This window comes from Engraulis encrasicolus, chromosome 10 (assembly GCF_034702125.1).
Source record: "Engraulis encrasicolus isolate BLACKSEA-1 chromosome 10, IST_EnEncr_1.0, whole genome shotgun sequence".
Classification (NCBI taxonomy): Eukaryota; Metazoa; Chordata; class Actinopteri; order Clupeiformes; family Engraulidae; genus Engraulis; species Engraulis encrasicolus.
The window spans coordinates 13,764,255-13,775,563 of record NC_085866.1 but is presented as its reverse complement, the minus strand read 5'-3'; the positions used below and the strand labels follow the sequence as shown (position 1 = coordinate 13,775,563).

The 11,309-nt window shown below is 45.0% G+C and overlaps 1 protein-coding gene across 4 annotated transcripts in view; it reads left to right on the top strand.

The window, feature by feature from the left end:
- arhgap4b (Rho GTPase activating protein 4b) overlaps positions 1–10,946 on the top strand; it is a 74,290-nt gene extending 63,344 nt beyond the window's left edge. For 3 of the 4 annotated variants that reach the window (XM_063208097.1, XM_063208096.1, XM_063208100.1), the window contains 4 exons: positions 3,398–3,499; positions 7,497–7,727; positions 8,173–8,257; positions 10,022–10,946. In XM_063208097.1, coding sequence (XP_063064167.1) covers positions 3,398–3,499; positions 7,497–7,727; positions 8,173–8,257; positions 10,022–10,201 — 598 coding nt within the window. In that variant the 3' untranslated portion in view covers positions 10,202–10,946. The remainder of the gene's footprint in view (positions 1–3,397; positions 3,500–7,496; positions 7,728–8,172; positions 8,258–10,021) is intronic. The other variant, XM_063208099.1, reaches the window with a different exon arrangement.
- The last annotated feature ends 363 nt before the right edge of the window (positions 10,947–11,309 follow it).

Below are 11,309 nucleotides of genomic sequence, written 5' to 3'. Positions count from 1 at the left end.
CACACACACACACGCACACACGCACACACACACACACACCTGCACCATCTTCCTCCCCTCCTCCTCATCCTCCCCAGCTCAGCATACGTACCTGATGGATCTAATCCGTCACAGCCTTTGCTCTGCTACACAGACCTCATGTGGTTCATCAGGACCATCATAATTACACTGATTCAGTCACCGTTTCTTAGATCAGCGCTGTTGTATACTTGCCTGGTTAACACCAGACCTAATCACAAGTGAGATTAGGTCTGGGGAGTTGCCTATTGTAAATTCCGTATGGGGCCGGAATACTTGGCTATTATGACACACTGCCCTGCTCTCTGATTGGGCAGAGAAACTGTTAAGGTCGGAATGCTTGGCCATTATGACACAGATCCCATGATCTTGTACGTTATGAGTCATCCTCGCCATACTGTCTTTCAGATCGAAACGATTGTGTAGAACTAAAGGCAGTATGGGAGTTCCCAGGCTAATTGTATACAGTATGCTGCACAGAAGCGTATTTCCAGCACAGACTACAGTAGGTGTGAGGATCGGAAATGATAATAGCTAATAGTTGATTTGGAATCAGTGAAGCATTGTGAGTGTGTGTGCGTGTGTGCGTGTGTGTGCGTGTGTGCGTGTGTGTGTGTGTGTGCGTGTGTGTGTGTGTGTGCGTGTGTGTGTGTGTGTGTGCGTGTGTGGGCGGGCGCGCGGGCCGGTGTGTGTGTGTATACATGTGTGCATGCATGGGCGTGTGTGTGTGTGCATGCGCACGCATGTGTGTACATGTGCAGGGATTAAAGTTTTCCGTCGCTACGACGGAATTCCGTCAACTGGATTTTCGTTTGGACGGATTTCCGTCCGTATAATTTATGTCAATTAATTTACAATTTTTACTTTCCAACTGAACTCAAATCGAGAGCACTCCTGGTCATGAGAAGGGGACGAGAGGTGTGTTTAATGTAGGCCTACTGATGTAGTTAGGCTATACACTCCACCATTGGCGGTGTGATACAACATTCACTCATCAGTAGCCTAGTTTTGGGTCATCCCCTGTTCTTCCGTGTTCCAAAAAAAAGTACACGAGCGGTCAACAATTCTGTGGCAGCGCAACGCGAGAGATTAAAAAAAATAAATAGCCAAAATTGTTGCTGATGGCAGAAAAGAAAATAATTGTAATACAATGTATAAAGTGCAGTGACGTTTCCATATCATTGCACCTGCCGTGGCAGATATTTAGAAAAAAAAATGAATAGTTTACTTCGACTGCGTATGATGTCCTTTTCATGAAGGGTTTGCCTTTTAAGCATTGTGACTCTTACTAGCATTATTCATAGCCCCAATGGGACGACTATGGCAGCTAACTAGGACAGCCTACCATGCGTTTCATCCTCAAAGTTTAGCGCGTTTGACTGGCTGCGTGTAGAGCTAGTTGTCTTTTTGACAACGGATAATTCACAGTCTCATCTGTACTCATAGCAGATTAACTTTGTTGTTGCCGATATATATATTCAAGAAATAAGTTAAAAATGGGTTGCATTTGGGTCACGGATAGGCTATCCCTGGCAGAGCCAATTTATGCCACGTCTTGTTCTGGGAAGCAGTGTTCTGATGGGTGGACTCATGGTCGATAAATGCCGTTTCGACGTTTGTTTCACTTTCAAGGCTGGTTACTGTGTGACGCCATTTCTGCTAACTGGAATAGTGTGCAGCAGCAACAGTTGTGTGTGCGCTTGTTTTTGAGTGGCTCAACGTCTGTGCCCATCTTCTCGGACTATGCGTTTCGTTTGAGTTCATTTAACTTATTTGCGCACTGCGCACTCAGGACTGATGGGTGGGTGATTTGCCTTGATTCGAGTGGAAAGCTGCGCGACAAGCTTGGGAAAGTGTGTTACTTTTGTAAACGATAGGCGTATGTCTGTGACTGTCGTGCCTGCTGCGTCCTGTCAGCTTGTAGAACACGTGCGCATAGGAAGAATCGGGGACGTTTTTTAAATCAATGGTAAGCGTGTGCTTGGCACCGCACATCGAGAAGCAAAAAAGTAGCCAGTAGTTTTCAAAACGGTAGAACACAGAGGTAGACATACCGCACCCTGTTTGTAAACGTCAAGAAGTTATTTGTAACAGGATGAATACTGAAAAAGGCCGAAGGGTGAAAAACATACAAATAATTAAAGCTAGTTTTCTCCCTCTGATTGCTATGATCAGGGCTTTTTAAATGTCAGAAATACAACTGCAAGCAATGCGCACCAGTGCTTTCACCAGAACAGTGTTTGCCCATTCTAATGTGAAACACAAAATATAGCCTACTACTACAACAAAAAACCCCATAATGGGATCACTCACTGTTTCAACACATTGCAATTCCAAGTCAATAATTCTGTGAGATCAGCTACAATTTTGAAGCAGCATTCATTGTGAATCCATTCTGCATGATGTTGTGAAAAATTCATAAACAATGGGTATAAATAAGAGGAAATAACCAAAAACATGCCCCAAATTTCAGTTCAATCTTTGCAGTCTGATATAGTATCCATTATGCCTCCATTCTCGGCCAGTTCTAGTCAATCTGGTGAGCGAGCGGCCTAGGCCTGCCCGCCCTCTTTCCTTTTTTTGTATTTAGAAATTGGCATCTGTAAACATAGCATTGTAGGCCTACATCTGATTGAGCACATCTGATCTAGTACCTACAGGTACACATTACTGAGTCTATATAGGTCTACTGAGTGTATAATGAATATTCATTGTTCATGTGAAGTGTAAAGATTTATGTTGGTTGAAGTTCTGATTTTGTGGCACTTTTTGGTATTACTGGCGCCCTCAAGACATAGGCCTATTCTGCTCTAGGCGACTGCCCCGTCTGCCTATGCCGCTGGCTCTGGCACCATTCCTTGCATGTATGTTTCGTCATGAGGGCAGAGCCTGGCTACATTGGTTTTCGTAGGGTTACGGAATGATACTCGATCGGGTGCCTAACTGGTAAAAAAGTTCAGTCAGATTACTTTTTTTTGCTTTAATCCCTGCATGTGCGTGTGTGTACATGTGTGTGCAGGTGTGTGCATGTGTGTTCATTCGCACATCTACCTGCTGAGTGTGCGAGTGTCAGTATGTGTGGCATGTGTGTACGTACATATGATGAGAGCGTGTATGGGGGTGCAGTATGTATGTGCGTGTGCGTGTGCAGGGTGCGATTTGTCGGAAAACCAGAAGGGGGGAAATGTTTCAGATTATAAGCAATATCAATGGAATCACATTGAACTGTCATAAAATCATGTCGAAAAAGTGGCGATATCAAGACCAGAAGGGGGGACAATCCCCCTCTACAAATGGCACCCCGTGCGTGTGTGTGATAATGATTCAGTGGTTGGTGGTTGATGTGTGTGTCTGGTGTGTTGTGTTGTGTTGTGTTCAGGGTGGAGAGGAAGCTGGAGAGGGGGAAGAGGGAGGAGAGCCGAGGAGGAGGCAGCACTGGAAACCTGGCAGAGGAACAGGCACTGGGGGAGCACAGCTCACGGTAGGACGCACACACACGCACACACACACGACACGACACACACACACACACACACACACACACACACACACACACACACACACACACACACACACACACACACACACACACACACACACACAATTTCTCTCTCTCTCTCTCACACACACACACACACACACACACACTCTCTCTCTCTCTCTCCCTCTCTCTCTCTCTCTCTCTCTCTCTCTCTCTCTCTCTCTCTCTCTCTCTCTCTCTCTCTTTCTTTCACTCACACATTCAGATCACGTTCATAGGATGTGAAGATGTTCTTCTCTATGTTTTCAAAGACACCATAGTAGCTGAGGTGAATGTGGATTACACTGAAATATCCTGTTAGGTATACTGCCTTACAAAGGCAAATAAGCAATAAGCCACGAGAGGCCGTTATGCTCAATTGATAACAGGCAAAGGGGAGTGGGGCACGACGCGAAGCGGAGTGCCGTAAACTTCCCCTTGCCTGTTATCAATTGAGCATAACCCATGGACTCAAGTGGCGTATTGCTTATCTAAAACTGTTACACTTAATTGCTGACCAAATTTCTTTAAAAACGCTTTAATAACAATTAATTTGATCCGTTGCGGTTGAGGAAGTGATTGTGGTTACCCCGGCAACGTTACTCGGCGTGCGTGCGTGCGTGCGTGCGTGCGTCGCACAATAAACACCGCAAGAATGAAATGTCTTTGCAATCACACTGATACCCCAACCACAGATGGTGCAAAGATGTGCTCTTCTTGCAGACTCCCTACCCCAACTGCAACATATTCTCAATACCGACGTCGATGCGCTTGGTCTAACTTGGATGCGCATAGAATCTTCAGGTGGAAAGTGTAGGTTTACGCTCGATTGACCACAGCTATCAGCCCATCAGAATCGAGAACCGGACTGCACAGTGTTAGATAGTACAGTAACTACATACATATTTTGTCGAAATTGCATTTAGACTGAAAATGGTTTCACTTCCTTTATCTTGTGACAGAGAGCCTTATGGTCCAAATGTGTCCCGTTGTAGATATATCGCTGTCAAATTTCCTGTAACTACAATCAGTGGCGTTTTTAGCCCAATATTACCACAGGGGCCTGACAGGGGCCCACATGTTTTGAGGGGAATTGGGTCGAGTGCGTGCAGGGGCAGTGGCAGTGGCAGCACCTCACCCGAGTCTGGGGGCAAAGTATTGACGAAGACACCCTACCCAACATCTGTAATGTCACTGGGACCCAATTCTGTACCCCCTCTGGGACAACTGACCCTCCTAGTCCCTTCCTGTGTGTGTTCCACTTGGAGTCCGTCAATGCATGTTGCAAACCTGTTAGACAATATTATTCTATTTTATTATATGGTGTGACGTCATCGGTCGAATGCTCCATTCATTTCAACGGGGCTCCCCAACGTTCGCACGTCTGTTATTTTTCGATAACGGACGGGTTGGTCTATAACAGACCGCTGTCAATGGCAACAAGACTTTTCACTGCTAAAGCGACTTTTCAACAAGACTCTAATCAGCTGCTGTGATAGACAACACCTGTTGTCCTGGCTACCTAGCTGTTGCCTAGCGGTGTTCCACAACGGCACTGTTTTGTTTTGCGCAGCAACAATCTTAACATTAAATAGGCCTAAAGAAATGTCCCCGCCATGTGTGAGTCATTTAAGTATATCCATATAATAAGCGGGTTAACTTTCGGCGAGTCGTCGCTTTGTGGAATAGCAGCACCCTAACCCTCCGCTCCGCGTCGGGGTCTAAAGATTCTCTCTGTCGTGCTGCTATTCCACGGTAGCGACCTTCTCGCCGAACGTTAACCCTTACATATCATTGGCTGGCGCAGGGGCCCTAGGGGGGGGCAGGACCAATCCTACAGGGGCCCAGGCCCACCCTGGCCCCTGTCTAAAAACGCCCATGCCTACAATATCCAACCTAATACCAATACTTTGTATCCCTTTTTCTCAGTTTCAATGCTTTTCATAGTTACTGCAATTTGCTTTTGTAGGGCAATATAGTCATCTGGTAATACGCACTACACACACACACACACACACACACACACACACACACACACACACACACACACACACACACACACACACACACCACACACACACGCACACACACACACACACACACACACACACACACACACACACACACACACACACACACACACACACACACTATGCAGCAACAAGCTCACTCACATCACATGCACACAAATACTAATTTGAATTGTTGAAGTGATTTGTTGTTGACATTTAGTGCCATACACATTAAGACTGCACAGATGTGACTTTGAATGCACTGGACTCCAGGCCATTTCATGTCAGTCTCCAGCTGGGTTGACCAATTGCCTCTGCAGTCCTATGGATCAATCTAAGTGGGCACGGAGCCAGTTTGTGTCATAATAAATGGTGGAAATGATTAGTGACTATTGGATTTGAAAGCTGCATGTATTCACCATTGTAGGCAGGCCGCCATTTTGTGTCATGGTAATGCAGACACAACCAATGACTGCTGTAAGCGCATATATCACTCTGACAGACTGTTCTGCCATTTTGTGCCTCAGTCATAGTAGACATACACACGCATGCACACAAGCGCGCACGCACACAAACCCACACTCAAACACACCCACACATCAATCTGACTCAACATGCTGCCATTTTATAATCAAAACCACGCTGAGCAAACTTTGATTTTATGTCAGTTCAAGCTGAAAATATCCCTGACGACTGGGAATGTAATATAGGTTTTTAAAAAAGGCTCCGAGACATTTTGATGCCATAGTGTCCTACTTCTACATCCTGCAAGATAAAAGTTTATGGCCCTTAAAATTGGTTTTGTGGCACACAACACATCTTGAGTGACATTTCAATAACATAGCGGTGGCATTTGCGATGTTTTGTTCTGTCATGGAATCCTCTGTGAACATAAACTGAACCCCTGAACATGAAGCTCTGCAAAACAAAATGTGAACCTATACAGGAAGTGTTGACCCAAGGGGAAATTAAACAAGCCAACTGACTGACAGTTATTAAATTAAAGTCTGGCATTATTTTCAAAGCAATTGTTGCAGTCAGTCCCAGTCACTAACAGCAGGGACTGAACACAACACACACAGAATAGCGGTGAACAGAGGAAACGGATGTAGTGTTTTTTAGTCCACCTGAAGGAAAAGAGGAAAAATCCGCACACTGTTTTTCTTCTTTTCTGCACGTTTATTGTTTGATCCGGCACCTGTTTTATTAGATGTGCGCACATTCCGGACACTAATTATTTAGTCTACCTGCCATGATTTAGTCCACTAATTAGTTATTACATTGAAACGTCCTTCTTCAATAATTCTTTCCACAGTTCTTTCAATAAATTAAAAGATAATTCCTTCCAAATTCAACATGCAGTTGGATTGTGCTGTCCTTGACTTGCCAATATCCGACATTTTTTGTATTCAGCCCTTTCCTGAGATCCTGGCCATTCTAATCAGAGCATGGGTTTGTTTACCTTCTAAGCATTTTAACATACTGCATACAAATATCATCCCAAAAGTAGTTGTTGTGTTGTAAGGTAACTGGGGATGTTGCATAACTTTTGGGATGACATTTGGAGTATGTAAAAATGCTTTAACCCGTTAAGGCACTGCGTTATAAATTCGCTGTTACCAGAATGGCAATGACCAAGTGTGCATTACATAGTGCATTTCTTAAGGCCCTGTGTTATGTCATAGTAGTATGGCAGTTAGCTTTTCAATTACTATTACAGTGTGCCACTGGTGGTACAGTGTGCATTATGGGGTTAAAAAGAAAAAAAGGGCAAGCAAACCATGACAAGTGACATTTAGTTATTAAATCAAATGATCAAACTTACAGATGGAATGTATAATCATTTTCTGCATTTTGTGAACATATGGGGGTAATACAAGTAATACAGTGCATCTCACACATTGAGATTCTCTTTTAACAATGTTGTGTTTGTTGTGTGTTTGCAGTATGCGGGTGAACAGTGACAGTGCATCTCTACCGGGGAGGCAGAGAGGAGTGGGAGTGGGAGTGGCAGGAGGTGTGCTGGGTGTCGGGGGAGTAGGAGGAGGAGGAGGTGCTCCAGGAGGTGGTGGTGGAGGGGGGAGTAGCAGTCCTGTGAGGAAGCTGGCTCTACAGGTGCCCGAGGGGCGCCTCATCCAGCTGCCCACCTCCCCTGGCATCGCCCGACAGAGCTCAGGGTAGGCAAACATACACAAGCAGCCACATACACACTATTATATTCACAAATATGCACGCATGCGCGCACGCACACACACACGCACGCACACACACACACACACACACACGCGTGTGCGCGCGCGCACACACACACACACACACACACACACACACACACACACACACACACACACACACACACACACACACACACACACACACACACACACACACACACACAAATAGAGCACATGCTCAACTAGTACTCATGTATACATCCCAATTTACAGTGCAGTTTTCACTCACTCACATTACATACTGTGCATTATCTATTCTAGGCTATGTGAAAAATCTATGACATGTATAGTAGTAAAGTAGAAGGACATGTAGGTGATGTGTATGTGTGTTTTTGTGTGTTATTGTGTGCGCGTGTTTGTGTTATTGTGTGCGTGTGTGTGTGTGCAGGAATCAGGAACGCAGACACACACTGGACAGCGTGCGGGCGATGCCTGGTGGAGGAGCAGAGAAACAATCTATTCAGGTAGACAAGGTGCGCATCCCCCCACTCACCTGCAGTTCACTTGCAGCTTGCCAAATGTTGGATCTATTGAATTGGGAAGTGGGCGTAGTCATATCAGCAGAAGAGTTGGTAGAGCACTTCTAGTATCCCTCAAAACAAACTGGTGCTCTAGGAAAGTGTGCAATGTTTAAAAAAGACTGGAGGAAAAAGTTCCTTGGTCCAGGCACTTCGGTTGAATAATGTGGTAAAAAAACAACAACTTTATTCTATGGGCAAATGCCTTAAAAATCACCAATGCGTGTTGGCCCTGCGGCCTTCATCAGGGTGTGTGAAGTGGGAGTTATCACATGTTGGAGTAGGAGGTGGGAATGATCACATGTCGTTGTTCCTGGGACTGGGAAGTGTGAATGACCACTATGCAGTGTGTTTATGGGACTCACTGGATAGTAGTTGGGAACTCCCCACTCTGGAACTTCCCAGCCTTGAGAGTGCTGCTGCTGCTGCTGACATTGCAGCAATTTATGAGCAGATGGTTATTATGACTGTTAAAATGACAAAAGAAATTATGTCTCGTATTAAAACTAACTGACCAAAAGTAAACTCTAAAGCATAATTCACTATCATTTGTGCTGACGGACGTGTATGGTTTAAAGTGAACAAAAATTTAATTTTCCAAAGCAAATCTCTACTGCCATGTTCAGTCAAACGCTAGTGCTGGGAGCTCCCAAAATCTGCTACTTTTATTTGGAAAGTTCCCAGTCTTCCCACAGAGTTTCGGGTGTATGTTCTGGTGTTCCCACGCAGTCCGTCCCCCTCGGGGCCGCAAACTCGCCACCTCCTCGTCAATGCATCGGTGCGGGTATGGGAGTCACCGCACAATACCGCTGAGCTAAAGGACCAGTCAGATAGCGCTATCGATACTGTATGAGGCTTCGGGAGGGAGGTTTACTAACGTTCCACGCCACACTCTGCTAATTGGCCTCCGTTACATATGCCCATATCTGTCCAAGACGAACTTTCCCAGTTCCCAATTGCAAAGTGTGCATCCCTCGTATTCCTATCATGGTCTTAAGCCATGGATTAAGGATTCGATAATCCTGATAGACAGCACTGTGCTCAGTTGTTGGTGTGTTCTTCCAGGGGGCAGCAGTGAGGCCTCCCTCAGTAAGTCAGCTGCCATAGTCGCTCAGTGCTGTATAGAGATGTTGATTGCCCTCACCTGCCACTCACACCACTCTTGGGACGTTTGGGAGGCTCGGTTGGGGGCGGGCGTCATGTTTCAAACGGTGGTATCTGTCTGTTTGGGTTTCTGTCTGTGCTGGCATTCTTATACTCTTTGCTTCTGTCTCTTTTACCTTTCTTTTTAATCCTTTTATACCGTATTCTTTCTTCTTTACTTACATCTATCTATCTATCTATCTATCTATCTATCTATCTATCTATCTATCTATCTATCTATCTATCTATCTATCTATCTATCTATCTATCTATCTATCTATCTATCTATCTATCTATCTATCTTTCTCTCTTTCTCTCTGTTGTATATTTGTCTCTGTATTTGTCCTTTCTCTGTCTCTTGAATTCCAGACTTTTGTCAGTAACAATACAACCAAGGAAAACAGAAAAAACTACCACCAAACTCACCCCTAACTAATCTGTCACATGGCAACATGGGAAGAAAACAAATGTGAAAACAGTTCAAAGTGGCGTGCTATTTATATGCAATGCCATGATGGCATGTTTTCTAATCTCTCTCTCTTTCCCCTCTCTTTGCTTTCTTCTTGTTCTCCTCAGGATGTCAGTCGTCAGATGGACTCGGTCTTCAAAGAGCTGCTGTCCCGCCAGCCTCCCAGCGCCCCGCCGACAGCCGCCACCACCCCCACCCCCCCAGCAGCGGCCTCCACCTCCTCCTCCTCCACTGCCCCCCGCACCGCCCCCAAGAAGCCCGTCTTCGGCCTGATGGGCCGGCGCTGAGTCACCTGTCACCTGTCACCTGTCACATGGCTATTAGGTGGAGGTGCCCTGGTGAGAATGAAGGGTAGAGAAAGGATGCAGTACTGTAACACCAACCTGGAGCAAGACGAAACAGAAAAGATGAGAAAAAGAGAAACTGTGAGGAAAAAAGAGGCAGCATTACTGAAATAATGATTTGATTTATCTTTGGACAAGGAAGGGGGGCGCTTGTAGTCCTTCCAAAGCATTGCAGGAGAAGAACTGAGAACGAGAAGATATATTTTTCCAATTCCATACAATATATGATTATATAAGTCTTAACTATAATACGGTTTGTTGATTTGCCGTCCCGCTGTCCACCAGTCCCAGTGCTGTTCTGTGGAGTGTCTCATGTACTTTGTTGTAGTTGTTAGTGTCATCGTAAAATTGAGGTTCCTCACTTGAGCCAGAGGTGCGCTCAAAAAAAGACTGCTTCAATCCCCATGCCAAAACAAATACCAACAAACAGCATACGCCTGTAACCTGTACGTAAACACTGGTACTTAACGGCAATTACCTGCTGTGTTCTGTTAATGTGAAAGGAGGCATTTGCGAGTATGGTGCTTAGACCTGTGACACGTGGTGTGAGATTAAACGAGCCATTTCTAGCAACACACGGAGAGGTCTGTGTTTGGTATTGGAGTTGAGGTTTGCTGAGGTTTGTTTGGCCAGGGTTGAAGACTTGGTGCCTATACTACAAAGCTGGTTCGGGATAAGTTAAGGTTAAGTGAAGAGGTAAATCATCTAATACAAGAGCTTTTTTTTTTTTTAAGAAAGTGAGGACTCTAAGCTCTTGTATTAGGTGATTTACCTATTAACTTAACCTTAACTTACCGTATCCTGAACCAGCTTTGTAGTATAGGCCCCTGGTCCTGCTTGGAGGTCTTAAAAGTCCTCAAGTTGTCAACTGGAGTTATGTACACACTTTTTGGACAAGTGTCGTGACAAGAACTGTGTACACGTTTTTTAGACGGGTATCGTTAAACTAACATTTATGACTGGCATCAGAAACATGGTGGACGTCCCTCAAAGGGCCTTGGTTGGTCATCATATATATTGTACCCATAGGTCTATGGGTCATCTTAACTGT